Source organism: Drosophila innubila (genome assembly GCF_004354385.1).
Source record: "Drosophila innubila isolate TH190305 chromosome 2R unlocalized genomic scaffold, UK_Dinn_1.0 1_C_2R, whole genome shotgun sequence".
Lineage (NCBI taxonomy): Eukaryota > Metazoa > Arthropoda > Insecta > Diptera > Drosophilidae > Drosophila > Drosophila innubila.
In genome coordinates, this window is record NW_022995374.1 from 19921050 (window position 1) to 19944301 (window position 23252).

Consider the following 23252-nt stretch of genomic DNA (forward strand, 5'->3'; position numbering starts at 1 on the left):
AAAGAAACAGTTTTTCATTATTAACCAAGATGTAGAGCTAGTAAGAGCAACGACTTAACTAGGAAGTAGAAAAGCTCAGGACTGGTTCAAATTAGGAAAAACATATACCTAGTCGTGTGTGGGATCTGACCAGGAGGTAAAGCTTATCAAGGAGACGACCTAATAAAGGAGTCGTAGCCAAAAAACAGAAAGCCTCGTAATCCAGGAATATAAAACTATCTGTGGAGTCTTCCGTATCAGGGAGTAGTCAGGAAAAAGGGCTAGCCAAGGAGTAGACTGAAGAGTAGTTGAAGAGAAGACCCAAACATGGAGTCGACCTAGTCATGGAATAGTTTTAGCTATATAGACCAAGGCAAGAAGTAAACTTTTGCAGGGAAAGTACCCAGTCAAGGAGGGAATCTAGCTGGAAAGTTGTCCTAGTCATACTGTCGAAACAGTCCGCGAATTGACTAAAGTATTAAGTAGAGTGGGAGTAGATTAGAGTAGACCTAGCCAGAAATAAATGTTAACCATAACAGAAAGTAAAACTAGCAAAGAAGTATATTATCATCGGCAAAAACTTCAAGTTAATCAATTCCAAGCAAAGGCCGAACTATAAAGAAAGTGGGGATAGAATATTGAAATTTATGCAGGACAATGCTGATTGGCTTGTTATGCCAGCGAAGCCTCAACGATTAGTGGGTCACTACAGTGGCTGGCATTTGTATGCCGACAGCATATCAATTTGAGTGTGTGTGTGTGTGTGTGTGTGTAGTATTTATTTAACATTTATGTATATTCGAGTCTGTCTAATAAATTTGATGATATTTCGATTGGTATTTGCAGCCAAGCTGGATGGAGTTAAGACGTACATGCGGATGCGGCGTGTGCCGAATCATCTGCAGGTGAAGGTCATCAAATGGTTCGATTACCTGTGGCTCACACAAAAGTGCTCGGACGAGGAGCGCGCCGTATCCTGTCTTCCTGATAAATTAAAGGTAAATATACAAAAAAAATACAGGTCCGCCTATCCAACCATTTCCATCAAGTCTACCATTTCATCTGCAGCTTCCCTTTAGCATTACACGAATTGTCCATTTCTCTGTTTCATGTTATCACTTTTCGCAATTTCTTTTGCTTTTGCTTTACGCTTCTCTCCTTATGGGATGCTCTTGTTGTTTCTCATTCTGTGTAAATGTATCTGTAAATGTATCTGTATCTGTATCTGTATCTGTTTTGCAGGCTGAAATAGCAATTAACGTCCATTTAGATACACTTAAGCGGGTTGAGATTTTTCAAAATACTGAAGCTGGTTTCCTTTGTGAATTGGTGCTGCGCCTGCGGCCCGTGCTCTTCTCTCCCGGCGACTACATTTGCCGGAAAGGTGAGTGACCAGACATGCTACACTCGAAAAAAAAACGACCACAATATCACAATCATATGTATATTTTTATATTGTTAAAATATATATATATATTTAATTTTAGTCGAGAATATATTCAAATTAATTATAAAACACTTTGATTTAAATAAATACTATATATTTTCTTAAACATAAAAGTTAAAATGATTTAGTCATGGGTATCGATACTTATTTTATTTTAAATTATTTTTATTTTTTAAGGTCGATAACCTAAACATGATTTACAATTTATAACGGAAATAAAATTTATTTAAGTCAAATGTTATGCCTTTTTAATTAAGATTTCTCCAACTTAGAATTCAAGTATATTATTTATTTTAAAAATTTCAAAATATTAAAACATGTTTATTTAATATTTTTTTTTAATTTATTATTTTTATTTGTATTGATATATCAAGTAGATATTTTGTTTTTCAACTTTTTTGGTTAACAGCAATTTTATTTAAATTTTCGTACAAATGGTTTTATACTTTACAATTTGTTGCAACTTTTCCGGGTGTATAAATAATCTCTCTTTGTTTTACTTTACTCATACTCTTTTCTCTGTGTTTCTCTGTCTCTCTTATTAGGCGAGGTGGGCAAGGAAATGTACATTGTGAATCGTGGACGGTTGCAGGTGGTTGCTGACAATGGCAAGACGGTGATGGCCTCGTTAAAGGCAGGTTCCTATTTTGGCGAGATTAGTATACTAAATATGGGCACCGCAGGTAAAGAGCTTGGTAAATATCCCGTTTTAGTGCGACAGGCGGATCAATAACAATAGCAATAATAACAGCAACAATTATAACGTAACTACAAATATACACACAAATGAACACACATATGTCTATGTATATGCAATTATACAATAATTAATCAGATAATATATTTTAGCTGTGTATGTATGTATGTGTTTTTCTATGTACTTGTATCTCTATATACACACACACACACACACTTAATCATATAGAGAAGTCAATGCTCCTAGAGCACACAGCACATAGAGTAATCCTTATCCTTATTCCCATTCACACACACAAGCACGCACACACACACACACACTCCACTTAACCCTTTGTGTCTTTCTCTCTCACATTAATTGATTGCTTTTACGATGCGAACTCTATTTAATAGAGCTCAGCTCTCGTATGCGTATTCATTTAAATCCCCATCAGTTGATATATTCTCTTTTTACCCCTTACTTTTTCTCACTTTTCTAGATTTATTTTACATGCAATTTTTATTGTTTCCCTTTTTTTTTGTATTGCAAAATTTGCATATTTCGATTTTTCACTTGGCAAATGTTTTTATATTCAGTCGCCCCTAAAAGTATGCAATGCACTTTTATTACCAACAGACACAGACTATTCTCTCTCACTTTTTCGCATTTGTTGCTGTCTCTGTTTCTCCTTAGCACTCAACACAATTAATGAATGCCAAATGCAATTATTGCACCTGCATGTTCTCAGATATACACACACACATTTGCACACGTTTGCATAATCATTTTACATTGACAGTTTATGCAGAATTATGCAATGCAATAAAATACATTGAAATCAGCTTAAATCGTGTTCAATTGCCAGCAATAATTGTGGTTAATTCGTTGTCAAAGTAAATTCTATTTATATAAATAATATTTCAATTGATTTCATATGCAATTCAAGGCGCCATCTAGCGAGCAAGGCGATCATCTGTAAGCACAAGACATTTTTTTCTTCACAACCAACCACAACTACAATGCTCTAGGAAATTCATCTCAGTGCACACACAAATAATAATGTGGCATTGCATAATTTAAGGCGCCTCAATTGCAGCTGCTTAATTAAATTCTGCCGCAGTTGCAACATCAAGTGGCAGCTGGCAAACTTAACTCTATTTAAATTTCTGACAAAAGTTGCCAGTTGTCAAAAAGTTTTCCTGGCTCAATTAGTCCTTGAGTTTGACAGACAATTGGCCAAGTTGCAAGTTGCAAGAAAATCGAAATCAAATTGAATCATTTAGTTTGTTATTTACACCATTTGATTGTTTTACTTATCGCATGATTAAATCACTTTTAATTCAACCAATTATTACCTTCACTTTCTCCATTTCCCCTTATCCAAACCTGGTCAAAAAGTAGTTGTAAGTGTGAAAATCGATTAAATATCTAGAAAACTCTTCGAACTTATCACACACTCTCTCTTTATCTTTCTATGAGTGTCTCTCTCTGCCTCTCTGTGTGTCTCCTCTGATTTGTTGTTGTATTGCTTTGCCTGGCCGTAATTTAAACGTTCTAATTGTATTTGAAAGTGTTACAATTAAGTATGCGACACGTTAATACCACAATTTACATGCATTTCGTTTTATTGTCTGTCCTTTATGCCCCACAAAAGTATTCAAATTGCACGCCAAAATATATTGCCCCATAACAAAACTAAAAATAAAAAAAACAGATAAGAATTATATTTTTTTACAATTTATGAAGCATACTTCATAGAGAAATTCCAAAACTTATGTAGAACCTTCTTCTTCTTTAACCGAGCCGTTGGCATTTTAAGAACTTGTTCAACAACTAATTAAACTTAAATAAACTTGTGTCAATTGCTGTCATTTGTTTTATCTTCAAATTGTTACAAATGCAACATCATATCATTACACTAACGGTCAAAATATTAAGTACACCAGCATTTGCTTGTCTTTAAATAAAAATATTTTTCGAAAAAATAAGCTTTTTTTTATAAACATTTTTTGTACTTTAAGGCATTATAATTTTACTCTCTTTTAACTACAAAGCTTTTGGATGCTTACAACTCTCATACACAATATTTTTGTCTTTTTTTTAAATTTAAATTTAATAGAAATTCCATAGGGTTAAAAAATGTGTTTATGTGTAAATTTTGAATATTAAAAAAAAATTGTACAAAAAATAATAATATAATTGTAGAAAGTCATAGGATTTTCAGTTCAGAAATTAACACATATTTCAGCTTGACGAAAACTGATGCTGGTGTATTTATTATATTGACCATGGGTGTATATACTCGTATATTCATATGTAGTTGTGTGTGTAGCACTTGTGCATCCATTTAAATGCCCCTTTGAAACTGTCAACCCAACTCCAATATAAACAATCCCCCAACGCAGGTTGGCATGCAATTTTAATGTCTTTGTATGTGTGTGTGCAGTTGACAATAAGAACAGAAACAACAAAACAGCAATAAGAACAGCAACAACGACGACAACAATGTTATTGTATTGTAAAGATATTGATATTAAACTTTTGCCTTCTTTGCATTCTTGTGCATGCATTGCAAACGTGCAACTTTGTCACATTGGTGACTTTGCAACACGTACTCTTAAACAGGAAACAGACGTACCGCCAGTGTTCGTTCTGTGGGCTACAGCGATCTCTTTGTGCTCAGTAAAAAGGACATGTGGGACGTACTCAAGGAATATCCAGCGGCAAGAGTTCGCTTGGAATCGATTGCTGTTAAGCGACTAGAGAAGTACAAGAAAGCGCCTCTAGAGAAAGGTAAGCATTAACTAACTGTTATTTCCCTCACTTTCCCTATTCATCTCACAATTATACATTCTCTCAAAATTTGTCAAAAATATGTTATATGAATCAAGTCATGTTCTACAAATTTTTTTCAATCCGAAAGCTCCACTAAACAGCCAAATATTTGTTGAGATCTAAAAGTTTCAATTAATTAAATTAATTTTAAAATAAATAAAGAAGAAAATATATATATTACATGAGTTTATTTTTTATATATACTAAATATAAATTTTTTATTAACATTCAAATATTTGTCAAATTTAAACTTAATATTTTTGTGATTCCAAGAATTAAAATCTCCTTTTTTTATGGCCGCCAATTTTTTTTAAGCATATAATTCCGAATTATGAAATCTCTGATTTTCAATTTAATTAAACTAATTTTTAAATTACAGTTCCTTAAAAATATTTTTCTAAATTAGATTTATTTTATTTTTTCTTTTTAATTTAAATACGTCAATTTCAGTATTACGAAAAGGAGCATAAAAAGTATTTTAAATAAATATAAAATTTATCAAAAACTTAATTGAAAAAAATGTATGGCAATTTATTCTTGCGACTTCTGGAATATAAATTAGATAAACGAAATTTCGCTCAGCTATTTTTATAAGATATTGATTTGTGGAAACTTCTTAAATACGAATATGAATACAAATACGCATACAAATACGTTTGTCCCGTTTGATTAACGCAAATCGCTTGTTTTGCATTTTGTTGATTTTTTCCCCTTTGTTTTTTTTTTTTATTTTTTTGGGGTGATTTTGATTATAAAACACAGTCAAATACTTTAATGTAGTTGCCATGGGCCGCTGCCAATCAACGCCGGGTCTGGTCGAGAGTTGTGGTCGCACCACGCTGGAGGACATGTGGTTGCCTCCGGCTTCCATGCTGCATCATGTGCAGCAACATCAACAGCAGCAGCAGCAGTTACAACAACAACAGCAGCCATTACAGCCACAACAGCTGCAGCAGCAACAACAACTACAGCATACACATGGCTACAGGTGAGTCACGAATTTGATTCCTCTTTAAGAAGTTTCTTTTAACTAATTGGCTGTTGCAGTCCACGCAGCTATGTGGATCATTTGGTGCGTGCCACGGACTCACCACGTTCAGCGAGTCCCAGTGCACATGGCTCCGAGGAACGACCACGAAGTCGCACCACATCGCACCACTCGATGCGACCGCAGTCGCAGCCGAGCCACACAGGTGAGTTACTGACAAAAACCACTTGGCATATGCCACAAATTAACATGCGCTCTTTCTCACAAGTCTCTCTTCCATCTCTGTTTTTCTCTCATATATCTCACATTACTTTCTCACCACTTTCGTATACTTTTTCCATATCTCTCTAATCTTTCGTATATTTCTGCCATTATTTCTTCAAAATCTCCCAAATTTATTCCTTATATTTTTCTCCATCTCTTTTCTTTATTTTGATCTCTCTTCCTTCTCTTTTTATCTATTTATTTTTTAACTCTCTTCCATCCTTTCCCCTTTTTTAACCCATCTTTTTGGTGTCTCCGTTCGACATAACTCCCCATTTTCTACCAACTTTCTCCTTTATCTCACTTTCTCCTAATTTTGTTTAATCTCTCACCATTCCCCCATCTCTCTTGTTCTTAACTGTCTATCATTCTCTTTATCTTTCTCAATTTTTTCTATAATATCTTCCTTTTCTTCCATCTTTCTCGTAAATCTGTCTCATATCTCTCCCCATTTCCGCCTTTCTTCTATCTCTATCCCATATCTCTCACATTCTTTCATTCCTCGATCATCTTTCTCCTATCTCTCACCCATTTTGCTTTATCTTTCCCACATCTTTCTCTTATGTCTCTCCTGTCTTTTTCGCAAATCTTCATAAAATTTCCAAATTTCTCCATTTATCCCTAACTTCTTCTCAATCTTTCTTCCATTTCTGATTTTTCTTTCTCTTTCTCTCTATAGGTCACATTTGCGACTCGAGTACGCAGCTGGAGTGCTATGGAGCAGGTGTAAGTGGTATCGGTGGTGGCACTACACCACTCTTGGGCTCCCACGAGGCTTTGGAGGATGAGATTAAACGTTTGAGAGAGCGTCTGCATACTGTAGAATCGGAAAATCAGGCGCTCAACACAAAACTCTCGCAGCAACAATGGGATCTGGAGAATCGCCTGGCGGAGATTGAAATGCAAATCTGCGGTGTCTCTTCCACCTCCAGCGTGGATCCCGATAATGAGGCTGAGGAGCTGGAGAGAAATCGCGAGAGTATCATATAACACGGGAGCGTGCTGCCCCATCAGCAAGAGCCGATCGGTATGCTGTACATATCATGTTCCTCATGAATCCATCGATCATTCGACAGCCCAATAAAAAAAAATGATAATGAAAAGAAAAGAAAAGTACAGGAAAAGAAAATAAAAGAAAAAGAAGCAAAGAAAACTCAAGAAAACACAAGAAACATTTAAGCATTTGCATCTCTCTCTCTCTGTCTCTCTCTATATGTCTCTCTCCATCTGTGTTAAGCTTTCGCTCTCACTCTGTGTGTGTGTGTGTGTGTGTGTCTCATGTTCCTTCAACCCGCAAAATGTTTTATGTATTTGTATTTCACATTCTTCCTCTTGTTCTTTCACTGCAATGTGGGATATTCTTAAATTTTTCTGGCATTAATTAGTGACTTATAAATTATGCAATGTTTTTTATACATTTAGCAGTGTTTTTGGTATCTATATTTGCAAGATATCTGAACCAAAACTTTCCAGTTTTGTGTATACTTTGACATATGAAAAAGCTCCCTTAGAAACAATCTATTAAAATACAAGTTCTTGTATTTTCAAGATATTCCAGCCCAACTTCAAACCAAAATTCATATTAAAATGTTTCACATTTAGAGCATCTCTGTTGGTTTGCTGTACTTTCTATTTTAAGAAACAATTTTCTTGACATTACATTTTTTAATTTTTTCCAATTTAAGGTTATCTTCTTAAATATAGTAAATATCACCCGTTATACCCATATCCATCAGTTGCTTTAACATTTCTGTTATGTAACTTAACAGTTTCATGTTTTTTTATGTGTTGGCATCCAATTTTTGTTAATAGGCAAAAAGAAATATAAATGTTAGAAATCTCATAAAAATTTCCCATAGTGCATTGTGTGCGTGTGTGTATGTGTGTGTGTATGTGAGTGTATGCATGCATTGGAAACATTGCCGAATTGCCTTACTAACTGAATGACCCTGAATGACCCCGCGAACAGGAGCAGCAGCTGCTGGCACAAGCAACAACATGACACAGGAGCAATCGCAACAACAATTGCAACAGCAACAACAACCTGGCCACATAATGCGTCGCATGCAACGCGCCAGCAACAATGCAACACAGACAACACAACAACATCAGCAAATAGACATTGCCAAGTATTGCTCGCTGTAGAACAAAAGGAGAGAGAAAAAGGAGCAGAATACAAATGAACAAAAGCAGAACGAGATGAGAAGAGAATACTACTAAAAATCAATGATTGACAATTGATTGATTGATGATTGGTGGCTGTAATCGTTGAGAGTTATGGCCAGTATCATTCACAACTAAATGGCACTGCCAAAAAAAAACATGAATTGTTGAAACCACATAAAAAAAAGATTGCATTATTTAAATGCAGTATGTATAAAGGAGATTAGATTTGCTAGATTAGTTTGCAACTCTCTCATTCCAAATACTCCATAAATAAATCTACAACTAAGTTAAGACTTGCAACTTTTTAACAATCTAAACGATTATATACATTCACGACTACATAATTAGAATAACATATATCGGAAAGCTTTAATGCACATTTCGAACAAACCTACAAAATCCAAAAAAAAAAATGATTTAAAAAAAAATGAAATCAGCTCATGAAGAATTCATAATCTAATGATCTTGATCATTATTCGATTATCAGCCCTAGCTGATTTCTCTATATACATTCCTCTTTTTCCATATATACATAGACGTATTTAGTTATACACATATAGCATCATTAGATTTCTCGCTACATTTATAGTAATATTAAAACATAACATAAAACATTCTACAATTATATATAATATTAATTACGAGCATTGTATGTAATTTGCATTGTAAATATTTTTAATCTAAGGATTCAATTAGAAAATATCAAAAAGTATTTAGAAGAACAAAATTAATGTTATGATTATAAATAAATTTAATTTATAATTATACATAAATAACGCCCAGAAATTGGGTTGAATAATTAGTGTATTGTAATATTTGCTAACGTAATTGTAATTTGAAAAAAAAAATTACTAGATGTGTATATGGGAAACGATTTACTTTAAAATTGAAAATAATATTTAAACAATTTATGGACAAAAAAAAAACAAATCCAAAATATTTGCGAAATATTTGTACTATTGGAAAAGAACTGCCACAGCATACAACACACTACTAAAATCTAAAAAAAAAACATATACACCACATCAAAAAGAAAAACAAGAACAAATTTCAATAAATGAGTAGAAAAACTGTCAAAGAACTTTTAATGCAATATTATATTGTGCTACTATGTTAGTATTATATTATATAATATGGTATGATATAAATATATACATAGTATGTGGTACGATATAGTATAGTTATACTCTACTGATCGATCTAAATGTATTGTAATTTAGTTAGTTGCCAAGCTAAACGAATGCTGAACACACACAATTGAGATAAATTGAAAGATTGATGACGATGATCTATTCTAAACGCTGTAGAGAAGGTTCTGTAGCAGAACTAAGCGAAGATTTTGAAACCCATAATATGGGAGACGCAGTGCAGGCTTAAGTGATTGAAGACCGAAGAATTTAGCTATAAACTTTAGACATAACTAAAAGAAATAAATGAAATCTATACTTATACTTAGTTACCATTAGATGTGTACAAGAGAAGACCAAATAATATTTCAGAATTGTTCTGTGTCAACACTAATACACACACACACACACACATACACACACTCATACAGTCAAATCCAATGTAATAATTACGAGTATATCCATGAAATGAAAAGAAAAAAAAAACTATGCTATTAACATAAGAGTATCAATGAGTATGCGATTGATTGATTGATTGATTGAGTGTCTATAAGCCGCTAGTAAATGTACTATTGAAGCTCCAGCTGTGAGCAAATCCCATGTAGAAAATATTGAAAAACTATTATATTAAATGCATGAAAAACTAAATTCACTTCATGCTGATGCCAAGTTTGAAAAATGAAAAACACACTAAATTTTGTTAGCATTTCTCTTAGATTATTCTTCTCTTAATTTCTTTTTTTGAAAAAAGCATCTAGGTACATAATTCAGAATTCCTTTTCATACTAGTTTAAACCTAATTGTATTTCGAAACATTATTGCAATTTATTATAATGTAAAAACCAAAAAAAGGAAAACATAAACTTTATTCATTAATATGCCTACATTAATAATTACAATAAACATAAAATGGGGTTTCATCTTAGACGAAAAAAAAGACGAAATGAAAACTGAAGAAAAAGAAAAAGAAGAAACAAAAGAAATGAAATTACGCTAAAAAAAAGTTGTTGAAGGTTTGTCATTTTTTAGTTAGCCAAATGAAGATAAGAAGCGTTATTATTAAAAACAATATTATTACATTTTTTTGCTTCTTAGTATGCTTAGCTCATAATACAGAAAAACAAAGTTAAGAGTTTTGGAAAGGGAAGATATTGTAAAATTTGCTTTAAAGCATCAAATTCGCAATCCAATTCAGTCTGCAAATGATTGTTGGCTTTTCTTTTTGGTTAGCACAAATAGTTTTGTTGACGGATTTGTTAAAAACAAGGAGGACAAGAAACTACATCGATTTGGTTGTGTTGTTGCAAATATAGAAAAAATTTTGAATGAGTTGAAGTTGAAATGAAACAGAATTAGAGAATGTTAATCGAATACGTTTGGCATGTGTGCTAAATGATTTATCAATTCATTAATTAATTTAATGCATTATTGTACTATGAGAAAAACAAAACCAACAACATTTATAGCTTTATTTTGTGACTATAAATTAATTAAATAATTTATAAGAATATACAATAAATAAATTCAGCATGACTTCATAAACAAGAAAAACAAGATGGAGAAGAAAACGCAAAAACAAAAAAAAAACCAATATATTAAATTAATGGCATTTTTTAAGATAATATATATATACTTATATATTCAGAGCAGTCAGCGCCGATTTGCAGCAAGTGAATCGAGCTTATACACATACATATATATGATATTATATATGTAATACAAAACTGTACCCAGGTACTCTCAAGTACTTACATACTTATGATCGTGTTGAGATCATAGGAGAGCATTTTAAAGCCATGTGTGTATGAAGTCTAAGAACACAACAAAGGGTAACAAAAAAACACACAAAACACTAAAAATACAAATAAAATCAAAAACAAAACAAAACAAAAAAAATTCTTGAGATATGAAAGAAATTGCATTGTTTCTACTTACCACCTAATGGGACATGGCAAAAGGGAGGGGGCAGGTAAGTTGGGCAAGGGGAACACTTATAGATCAAGCTGCGTTTTATAATCAATAAATTTTTGAAATATGCCGCACAAATTGTTCAATTATATGAATGGAAAAACCACAGACTCATCGACAATTAACGTATAACAGCGCACTATGGGAAAAAATGAATATCTTTGCATAAGCTCGAAATAAAAATAAAAAAAATGCAGACTTAAACTTTTGCAAGAATTTTAAAAATACTCAATTATAATCTATATTTCTTTTTGTTCTTTTTTTTTAGTTTTAAAATTCATATATATCTCTATAAATAATTGCAAGAGAATCAAACAAAAAATATTGGTTAACCAACTTAGTATAATATATTTAATTTTGATATGTTTGTTTTACAAAAAAATTTATTGTTATAATAAACTTAATTTTACAATAAATATAATAAAGCAAAGCATTATAAAGCTAAAAATACATTTTGTTTTTTGCCCATAGTGCAAGCAATAAACAATTTCGAGAACACAAATGCGTTTCGTAAACGGAAACGCCACTAAAAACAAGTGTGCAGCAACTCCACTAGCTTGGCTAACAACAGAGCAGTTAAGAGAGAGATGCTGAGAGGGAGAGAGAGAGAGAGAGAGAGAGAGGGAGTAGTTAAATTGGCGAATTGAGAGCCCAAAACAAAAGCGCAAACAAAGCTGGTAAGCAAAACAAGCCGCAACAAGATCGCAATGAATGATGATCATGTAGAATATGATAATGATATTAATGATGAACAATGAACGATGACGTTGCTGTCTTCCAGTTATGGCCAAAGCTCTCAGACTGGAACGTTTTATTATTTTTTGGTCGAAACTGAAACTTGGCTTGAAAGCGCGCTACGAAATATCAGTCGTTGTGAGCAACTCGTGCGCGTTGGACGTGTTTCGTTTTTTATCTCCCAACTAAAAACGACAAAAAAAAAGGTAACTGCAACCAACCCGAACCCCCCGCAACAAAATAAAAAACGAGCGAACGAGGCAACCAGACAAGCAACGTGTAAGAGCCAACAACAACAAGCAAGAAAACAAAAATACCTAAAAACCTAACGAGAAATGCCATTAAAAAAACTAAATCATAAATAAACCGCGTCGTAACTAACATTTAAAGTTTCAACCAAAAAATTCTTAATGCAGCTAAAGCTATAAACGAATTTTATTATGATGAATTTTCATATTTTTCTTATGTTATATTTAGATAAAAGAAAATAGTTGTTGACTTCTCCAAGTCGCAGCTATTTCAGGCATTCCATTTCAGCTTGCGTGCTGTTCCAATTTCAACCGCAAATTATACATATATATAGACACATGTTTTCTATATAAGTATATACAATATGTATGTATATAACTCTTCTCATTCTTTTCGCGATTCATGTTAAACACGTGAACTTCGAGCTGTCGTGTGAACAAAGCAACGGCATATCAAAACTAACAACAACAACAAAAGCAACGCTGTCTTGGCCATTCATGGCGACTTGGCAAATACCAAAAGTCGAGGCGTTGTCTCTACAAATATTTAAAACGTATTTTGCATATTTGTTAGCCCATTACGTAATTCTTCCCCCCACTCCTAAAAAAAAAACCGAAAGTTTTTTTTTGCTTTGATTTTGTCTGTCTTCTATCTTATTTTTGCAACTAAATCTGGTTTTTCAATTGGTTTTAGCTTAGTTTTTCTTGGTTTTTCTCTGACCACATACAGCTGCACTTAGCCTAATGGTAATTGGCCTTAATGGCTTATAGTCTGTGTAGTTTTTTCTCTTATTTTATTTTTTTTATAACCCAAAGTCGAGGGAGTGAAGTAATGAGCAAAAATTAAAACTCAAATGAGACAATAGAACACAGCACATTACGGTGTTTGTTGCGGCTGCGCTTTGGTGACGTCTAACGGCATAAATCAAATGACTGAAGACACAAACTTGAAATGTATATATAAGTGTATATAAAAGTGTATGCCGATGTGTGCGTATTCTCTTCTATTTATGCACAGCAATTAATGCTGCCAAAAATAAGTCGCTCGTGCGGCAACAATTTATAGGAAACGCGTCGTTAATTAACTGCCAGTTAACTCAAGGCGTGTCCAACTTGTAGTTAAATATCTGCTTTATATAGCGAATATAGCTTATCATTCAGTCAGGGACTATTGCAAAAACAATATTGGGCCATTAAATAGTTATTAACAGAATGTGTAATGCAATTTTATTGAAGCTATTTAAATAATTTATAAATTGCTATCAAAAATCAGTTCAACTTTTATAAATTTGACAGTATAATCATTCATAATATTTGTACAATAGTACTGGTTATAATTTATAATAAAAGATAACATATGTTACAACAGCTTAGAATAGTTATACTTTTTTTTATGAGAGTGTAAATTTTTGAATGACACTTTAATTATCTTAAATTACATTCTGCTAGTGAGAGTGTAACTTATAAGATAATTTAAGAACCCCTTATCGAGGTATCCATTGAATAAAAGAATCTAGTACTCAAATCCACAAATTAGAAATTAACATATTTTTTGCTATAAAGTTACAACCTGGTATTACAAAGCAAAAAATTAAAGAAAATAACATTTTAAAGTTATTTCATATTATGTTAAATTTAAAATTAAAATTAAACTGTTTAGATATTTTAATATAGCATAAGACAATGATGGATATACTACACACATAAGAATTGCTCTTCAAGTTGTAGAACTCTTAAGCTCTTCACGATACAATATAATTGCTGAATGCCTTAACTGTATCTACGGCAACAATTACTGCTCTTTTATCCATATATAATTCCATAGTTTCGATTGACAAAGTGTTGTAGCTTACATTGTTTTGGATCACACTATAAAGTCATTCACAATTCAATGCCCATTTGTCGCTGACTTCGGCACAAATCAAACTTGAAACCTCGCCCACATTTAGAACGAGGCGTTGAACCACCTCACAACAACAATAACATGAACAACCACAACAAGAACAACAACCATATTATATCAAAAGTCAGCTCCATTCTTATGTGGGTGCTGATGACGATGATGACGACGACGACTGTGTGAATTGTGTAGGAGTTTCGGCAAGGCGAATTTCGGACAACAAATCGAATTGAAATACTATGTGTAAAAATACCAACAAAAATAAGGAGAACCACCTACACATGAAGCTCATGATATCGTTTGGTGTGCAAAAAAAAATAAATAAAAATGCAAATACAAATTAAAACTTGTCCAATTTTATTCAACCCGATTAAGTGTGTAAATCTAAAATATTTTCAACTGCTTACGTAATGTAATGGGCATGGCCCTAAAACTAAAACTGGGCGTGTATCTTTTTTGAATTGTTCGTTTGAGTCACGTCAAAGATGTTAACAAACAACAACAACAACAGCAACAAAAACAACGGCAAACAAATGAGGCAACAAGCTAAACACTTTCATTGCCTGTTTGCACTCTTGACCAACTGTGCAAACTTCGCATTGCCACAATTGTAGTTGGTAGTTGTTAGCTAGACTTAAAAACTGTTGTTGTTGTAGTTAAAGTTGAAGTTGAAGTTAAAGTTGAAGTTGTTGCCTGTTCCCATTCCCATGACCTTGCGGAAAAGTGCTGGCTTTTTGTCCCAGTAAATGACTCGATTTAGAACGCGTGCTCATTAAATACGAGTACAACTAATTACGGCCAGGTTCATTGCCAATGCCAAACTTATGACATCAGCTGCAACAGCTCAATAATCTCACTTCACTTCAGTTCATTTAATCTCAGTCGAGTTGAGTTCAATTTAGTCAGATGTATGTACATAAATCCATATGATCACGACCTTAACGCTTATTTTTTATTTTTTTTTAACCCAGCCTCTGTTGACCACATTACATGTGGAATTCACTTCCAACTATTTGCAGTCAATTTAAATTTATGCTGTGTGCGCAACGCCATTTCATATACTGCTTGTTATACCCTGTAAAATGTTGCCTGTTAACTTGCATTTCTCTATGCCAAATATCTTGTTTTTTATTGATTATCATTAACCCAAGATTTGGATTTGACTTTTGATGTTTAGAGCTAGACTCGCCAAATATGTAGGTTTCTATGCAGCTATGTTTTATAAGAATCTTCATCAGAATTTAGTCAAAAATTTTCGATTCAGGTTTCTCTCATAACTTGTATAAAGTTTATACTATAAACTTATGATACTATGTACAGTGGCTTACAGCAATCATTGTATGTTAAAAATAAGATAAATGTATTTTGCGATAATTAAAAATTTATTTCCATTTAAAAATAAAATCATTCAAAATATTAAAATTTAAGAGTAGTAGGTCAAATAGGCTGAGAGCCAATAATTTTTTAATTACTTTAATTACTTCAGACTAGATTCTGAAAAGGGATGGGAGTGTTTAACGACAATTTATTAATTAAGTAATTTTTTTTACTTTTTTATTTTGACTAAAAGCAGTCGACTTTTATTTTCAAAATTAAAATTTAATTATTCAAAATTAAAATAAACTTAAAAAATAAATAAATAATTAACACAAACTATTATTAATTTTAAAATTTATAAGATAAATTCTGATGAAAGTAATAAAATGATTTCTATTGATCCAACATTAATTTTCACGAGAAGTAGAAGAAAGGTAGTTAATATCAAAGTTAAATGGTATTTTTTAGTCTATTTACATTTTCTTAACACACTATAATAATATTTTTATAATATAAAGAGAGTCTAAAAAGAAATAGAAGAAGTCGATATCTAATTAGAGGGTATTTTCTGGTCCATTACCCACAATACAAGCATTCTTACTTGTTTTCAATCACAGCTGCGCGCTCAAATTGTCGCGATTCAATGGAAGATGAGTGATGTCATCATCAAATAAATAAAGTGTTTCTCAATAAGCACAATAAAACAATTTTTGGATATTTGTAATGTGATCCGCAAGATGATATATGTGAAAATTATATATATTCTTAAACCGGATTTCCGACAATTAAGGCCTTTGCACTTCTTGACGCCTTGTTGTCTTATGCCAAAATGCAAATGTTGTTGGTCAATTTGACTGGGAGAGGGAGACAGTGAAGGGGAAAAACCGCTAACAAGACCGCAATGTTGTTTTTGGCAAGCAGTCAATTAGCGTGTTGCAAGTGGCTTTCAATTTATCGAAAAAAAAACTTAAACAAATAACTAAATTCCTGCGGTAAAAGTAAGTGAAATTGTCCACACAACAAACAGTCAATGGAACGGAGACAATTGCAACAATTGTGCGGGATTTGGAGAGTGAAGTTTCTCAGCTTCCCACATTTGATTGGAGTCTTGTCGAGACACCCACCCAAAAGGTGTCTCTCCGGGCCCAGTTGTGAGTTGGCCAAGTCAGTTGGCCAAACAATTGTCTATGTTGGTTGTAAGCAGAAACCTTGACGGCCTTCTAACTGTTGTTGTTGTGGTTGTTGTGAAAGACTTACAGTTTCCTACACACAATAATATACGAGATATCTGTGTATTTTTCTGTCTTGTTATTTTATTTACAAACTTTTTTTTTTCTGCCCACTGTTTGAGTTTTTTTGCGGCGAAATTCCATACTAAGTGAATTTTTTTCATTCTTTTTCACATTATTTTTATTGTCAGAGTTTTTTTTTTCAATTTTCCTTTTGGCTCGCTTCGTTTTGACTTGGAATAAAACGTTGGAAACCAGTTTTTCTATAGCCAGATTCGGATTCGCATGCCCACATTTTAGCTGTGATTGTTGTTGTTGTTGTTGCTGTTTGAGACGAGCTTAAAGCTCTGGCATGACGTCATTGTTTTTGCACTCAGCAGTTAGCTGCTTGTTTGTTTTGGCCCAAAGCAAGTGGCTTCAAAGTGGCAGCCACTCAGTTTGCATTGGGCAATGATCGCGTGCGTTCGGAAATCGAAATAAAAATCGACAACGAAAACGAAATCGTGTTTCTCAATTAATACAACTTAATAGAATTTTTTATAGTCCTCAAAAAAAAGTTAAATAAATAAATATTTAAAAACATGAAACAATTGTTGGTCAATGGTGCATGAAACTGAGCCAACAAAACGCAACGGAAAGTGAAGTGTGGTGAAGTGACAATGGACGTCAAAGACATCAAGGGCGCCAAGGTGACGCACGCGGGCTTATTGAAGCACAACACAGATGGCAGCACGGAGACCCAAAAGATCACACATGCCGGATTGGTGGCCCGGAGTCCCGAGGGCACCGCTGCCAAGGGCATGAATATACGTGGCAATGAGGATCTGTGGGTGGAAATCCAGGCGAACACTTTTCGCAATTGGGTCAACGAGCATTTGCGAGAAACGGGCATGCAGGTGAGTGCAAAGCAACTGGGGAAGAGCGAGAGGGAGAGGAGCAGGAGGTGGCAACTCTGGGTAGGGTTTAACTTACGTAACAGCTGCTTAGATCGTTCAAGCGAGACTGCAAACAATACGACGCTTCGTTACTCAGTCAATGGGTCGGGCATGTCAATACGTCTACAACTATTAATTACACGCATTTACCAGACATACGTAAATACAGTATGTCAAGTAATTGTTTTCACAACGAACAAAATGAATGTATCTAATTTAAAATGTTGCAAAAAGTAAATACTTGCTAATGTTTTTTTAGAAGAAAGTAAAAAAGAATTAATTCTGAAACTATTTTACACAAAAAGAAAATTTATAAACTCATAAAAGCTTACCATTTATTTTAGGGCAATGCTTTCTATATTGAAGAAAAGTATTTCTCGATATTAGAAAATTTTTCTCAATTCATTCAAATTTAATGGCGATTTCCTTAAATATAGAAAATAAATTTTATGAGAAAGAATAGAGAAGAAAACAATTCTGTTTGTGAAAAGAAAATATAACTTTTTTTTTTTTAAGTGCTGTTTCATTGTCAAAATAATTACTTGATATACTATACATTACGAGCATAACATTAGATCAGCATGCTTTAAGCGTATAGCAGGGCCTGGGAAAATTCCAAACGCCATTTCCACGCTTCAACAGGTGGCTGCCTTTGTCACTATAAATTAGGATTGATTCTGAGTGAGCATGTGTGTGTGTGCGTATTCTTCCGCAAAGTAAAGTTAGCCTTAAATGGTCTCACACCACCCCGCTATTAGTTATAATACAATAACTCGACTCATAAATCGCCCACACACGCATACGTGGCGTATACGCAACGCCCACGATGATTTCAATGGCAAAAGTGAACACTAGAAGGTAATGATTTATATAGACATACATATATGCGTCGGTCAATAATTACAATTACACGCTGTGATTTCGATTGCATTTCATTTTGTCAATTTTGAAAGCCAGACTCGAGTTGATTTTCGAATTGCCTTTACGAATTTTTTCACATGAACTGGCCTGACCATATTTGGGCGCTTGAATGCCAAGGTCGCCAAACGCAGCTTATAAAATTTAATAATAAATTAAAAAAAGAGAAAAAAATAAGAAAAACAAAAGCAGCATCAATCAAAGCTCATTTACTGCAAATATCCAGCGACAGTCTTTATATCTGTTCAAGTTTTATGCATGAATTTTTAACAAAAACGAGAGATGACACAGGGAGATGACACAAGGTCGTAAAAGGTCTCGAAAATGGGCAGAGTTCGTAAATAAATATATGCATGTATTTTATATGTCGAGTCAAGTTGTAAACAGCGCTAATTGAGCATCAAACCAATGACAATATACGAGTACATATATGAGTATATAACTCATTTACTTTATTTAGGTCGAAATGCCAAATTGAGAGTGCCAAGTGTGCATTTTATATTCTAGCTTACGCGTTTTATGGCTAATGAAATTGCAATTGACATTGTGTGACATATTTGCAGGTGAAAAAAATCAAGTTAGGAAAGAAGCATAAACTAAATATCTCAAAACTCAGATACAAATATGCAAAGCTAGAGCAATGTTATTTCTTTATTTAATTTCAATTAAAAACATTCAATAAATTATTTACTACCTATTATAATTCAAAATAATTTTTAAAATAAAAATTTATATATATATTAAGACTTAAATTTAAACTTTTTCGACCTTAATAAATATGTACATTTTTACAATTTTTTTTTTTATTATATTAAATATTACAATTATGTATGTATTGAGTTTTTTAAAAACTAATTTAAATTATTTAAATATCGAAATAGAGCTCTATAAATTTCTAAATATGTTATTTTGTCGACTACAAAGCTTATGTATTGTATTTCTTTTTTGTAGTTTATTTACAAATTCTTTTCACAATTTCAAAATATACTTTATTTGGCAGGCAACAGTAGCACAAATATTTCTATTTATGCGCTTGTCTATTGTGAATAAAAATGCATAAAAATTGATTTTTCAAGTCTGATCTAATAAGAGTTTCCCATATTAAATTAAGAAGAAATTCACAAATATTCTCTTTATTTACATTTCCACACATACTCGTAAATATGTTTATTCTATTATATACATATTCTATACAAGTTATATATACTTAAGCTTATAGGAATTTCACACATTATTTTGACACACTGTTATGACAAAAGAATTTATTGTGAATGGGACAATTGTTAGAACTACACAAAAATCCCTTTCATATAGATACGTATTTCTTATTTCTACATATGTGTGTATGATAAATATATGCGATATAAGATAAGAATTTCGTGCTGCTACAGACAACTCGAATTTATGAGAGAGGACATAACTGTGCAGACGTATCGTAAAAAAGTCAAGAGACTTGCAAATTTAAAGGTTATGCGCACATGACAACAACAAAGACAAAAATAATAACAACAATAACAACGCCCCCAACTGTATCTACTTGTTATATAGGAAGAGAGGCAACAACAACATACACAATAACAACAAACTACAATGTGCGAGATTTTTATGGGCATCAAGTGAATATTTTCTATGGGCACGAACTGAAAACAAACAGCGAGAGACACGCGATTGTCTTGCCGGCTTTTGCTGACAGCTCCTAGATAAAAAGCTTTATGTCAAATGCTAAAATTGCAAAGACGCAAGCGGAGAAAGCCAAGCTCCACTGTAACTGCTCCAACTCCATCTTCGCCTTCTGCTCCAGCTTTTAGTTTTTTGTGTGAGAGTATGGGCCAAGTCACTTGCCAGGCGATTCACCTTCGCACGCTATACCCCTCAAATGTGGGCCAATACAAGCCTTCTCCTTGTTGTTGTTTTACTCTTTTAAAGGGTACTATTGTCTCGCCAGAATATATTTAACACACAAAAGATCCTTTGTATTTTTAATTAGCACTTTTAAACTCAAACACATAATTTCCAAATTTTAAATTAGTTTAGTCTTTTCAGACAATTAAATATTATATAGTTGTTCTTGGAACGAACGTTTGAAAATGTAACATTTTGTTATGTTTCATACTCATTAATTTTTTACACTTTAGAAATCCTTAGTTTCAAAATTAGCACTTTCAAACTCAAAAATATAACTTACGAAATATTAATTATTTTAGTATATTCGAAAACTAAATATTCTATAAATGTTCTTAGAACGATCGGTTGAAAATTCAACTCTAATTTGGAAAATTTTTGTATGTTTCATACAAATTTTCATAAATATTTCATACATTAACCAATTTTTCCTTTACATATATATCTGACACGAAAAATCAGTCTATTAAGATATTCTAAAAATTGATTGGCACAGGAGCCTGTATAAAATTGATATTCTGTAGAAAACAACTTTCTTAATAATGTTTATTCTGCAAGAGTATCAAATCTTCGATGTGCTAAAGCTGAAAATGCTTACTGTTTAAATCGATGTTATTGTGGTAGTGTTGTTTTTGATTGTCCATTATGAAAGTTGGCTAAGTTTGTCTGTTGGCAGGTGTGTCGGCACATTAGGGAAACATGCATAGTTGGAGCCCAGACAATGCTAATTAACGCCCATTGAAAGCTGCCTCCGATCAAAAAAATAGTTGAAACAAATTTTAAACAAATAACTAAGCTCAGCATTTTTTTGTTTCTTCTGTCTGACAGGTGCACGACTGGGCGACGGACTTTTGCGATGGCACCTGTCTCTGTGCTCTGGTCGAGAGTCTGCAGACGCGTCCATTGAAACCATCCTGGAATCGTCGACCGGCGAATCAACATCATTATCTGGAAAATGCCACAACGGCCTTAAAGTCCATTGAGGCGGATCACATTAAGCTGGTGAATATTGGCAACGTCGATATAATCAATGGCAATATCAAGCTGATTCTGGGACTCATCTGGTCGCTGATTGTCCGCTATCAAATTGGACGCAGTAAATTCCCGCCAAGGAAACTGATGCTCGCCTGGTTGCAGGCGGCATTGCCCGATTGCAAGATCAACAATCTGACCACCGATTGGAATAGCGGCGTTAATCTGGCCGCACTTCTCGACTATTGTCAGCCGGGTCTGTTTCCCCATTGGCGCAGTCTCGATCCTAGTCAGAGTGTGCGCAACTGCACCAATGCCATGAATCTGGCACAACGCGAATTCGGTGTGCCCAAGGTGCTCGAACCGGAGTATCTGGCATCTCCCTGGCTGGATGAACTATCCGGCATGACGTATTTATCGTATTTCATGAAACCAGGCGGACCTGGCTATAATGCCACAATGCGTTGGGTTAACACTCAGGTCAAGGATCCGGTGAAAAACTTTACGGTAAGTTCACAATATGACAACGCTATCACTTACTTAACAGTTATAAAACATTCTTTTAACATGCGTCACTTTCAAAGCTGGAATGACTTGAAATTTTCTGACGTGGCACTATCTCGTTTTATCTATGACAGTTTAAATTAACTATAACAAACCTTTTTTTATATATCAAATTTACTTGGTAGAAATATTTGTTATAAAAACTCAACCCATTTTCAAACGAAATAGCTTAACATTTTTTCAAAAACTTTGATCTCTCATAACTTCATAAAAACTCAACCGATTTTCATGCTGAATTGAGTCTGTATCAAAATTTTATTTATTTAAAATATTTAATTTGTTTGACCATTTTCTACACTTAGCTCAATTGCGCGTCTTTAATTGCGCATTTATTTACGTGTTTAATTTGAAATCGCAGTGTCTGTTATTAGCCAAAAAAAAAGTATTATGACAAATTGTAAATATATTAATCAGTTTTGAAATTCCAAGCGAGTAATGATAAATGTATTTTATGTACATTTTTTTTACCTATACTCATACGTTGCAACAACAAGTTGATGATTTGATCTGAAAGTGTCTTCCCAGCTTAATGTGAATTTCAATAACAAAATTAGCCATCTTGTTTTTAATTTTTGTTTATTAATAATTCATATAAATTATATAAATTAAAATTTAAAGGTTTATCATATTTCTAAGGACTACCTCTCTTGTTTTATTAACAGATTTTTGGCATAATGTATTCAATTTAAAATTGCTCTTCATTTTTATAATTTAAAATTCGTTTCTCAATTGCACTTACAGAGCGATTGGAACGATGGACGCGTGTTTTGCGAAATCATCAAGGGGCTGGGAGGTTCGGCTCCTGCGCCGGACAAGCTCAGCACGGATCCGTTTCACTACGAGAACAACATAAGGAAGGCCGTCGATGCGGGCGCCAAGCTGGGAGTGCAGCCCATATTGACGCCCAAGGACATGGCGAACCCGGAAGTGGAGCATTTGGGCATTATGGCGTATGCAGCGCATCTACAGTGGGTGCCACCGCGTCCCCCACTGTCCGACCTTGTCAACGTTTACTTGGAGAGCACATCCGGCCGTGTGGGCGAACCGGTAAGAATGGAGGGAATGGGGGAAATGGAATGGAA

General features: G+C 33.5%; 2 protein-coding genes across 3 annotated transcripts in view; both read left to right on the forward strand.

Annotated features, from left to right (window-relative positions):
• The window catches only part of LOC117785046 (cyclic nucleotide-gated cation channel), a 114294-nt gene extending 105934 nt beyond the window's left edge, over positions 1–8360 (forward strand). The window contains exons 5-12 of the mRNA XM_034622931.1: positions 826–977; positions 1222–1363; positions 1972–2109; positions 4728–4895; positions 5700–5925; positions 5985–6130; positions 6869–7216; positions 8159–8360. Of these exons, the coding sequence (XP_034478822.1) occupies positions 826–977; positions 1222–1363; positions 1972–2109; positions 4728–4895; positions 5700–5925; positions 5985–6130; positions 6869–7179 (1283 nt within the window). The 3' untranslated portion in view covers positions 7180–7216; positions 8159–8360. The remainder of the gene's footprint in view (positions 1–825; positions 978–1221; positions 1364–1971; positions 2110–4727; positions 4896–5699; positions 5926–5984; positions 6131–6868; positions 7217–8158) is intronic.
• A 3955-nt stretch (positions 8361–12315) lies between these two features.
• Positions 12316–23252, forward strand: part of LOC117785720 (filamin-A) — a 33777-nt gene continuing 22840 nt past the window's right edge. For both annotated transcript variants that reach the window (XM_034623921.1, XM_034623922.1), the window contains exons 1-4: positions 12316–12464; positions 17423–17775; positions 21463–22113; positions 22912–23217. In XM_034623921.1, the coding sequence (XP_034479812.1) occupies positions 17539–17775; positions 21463–22113; positions 22912–23217 (1194 nt within the window). In that variant the 5' untranslated portion in view covers positions 12316–12464; positions 17423–17538. The remainder of the gene's footprint in view (positions 12465–17422; positions 17776–21462; positions 22114–22911; positions 23218–23252) is intronic.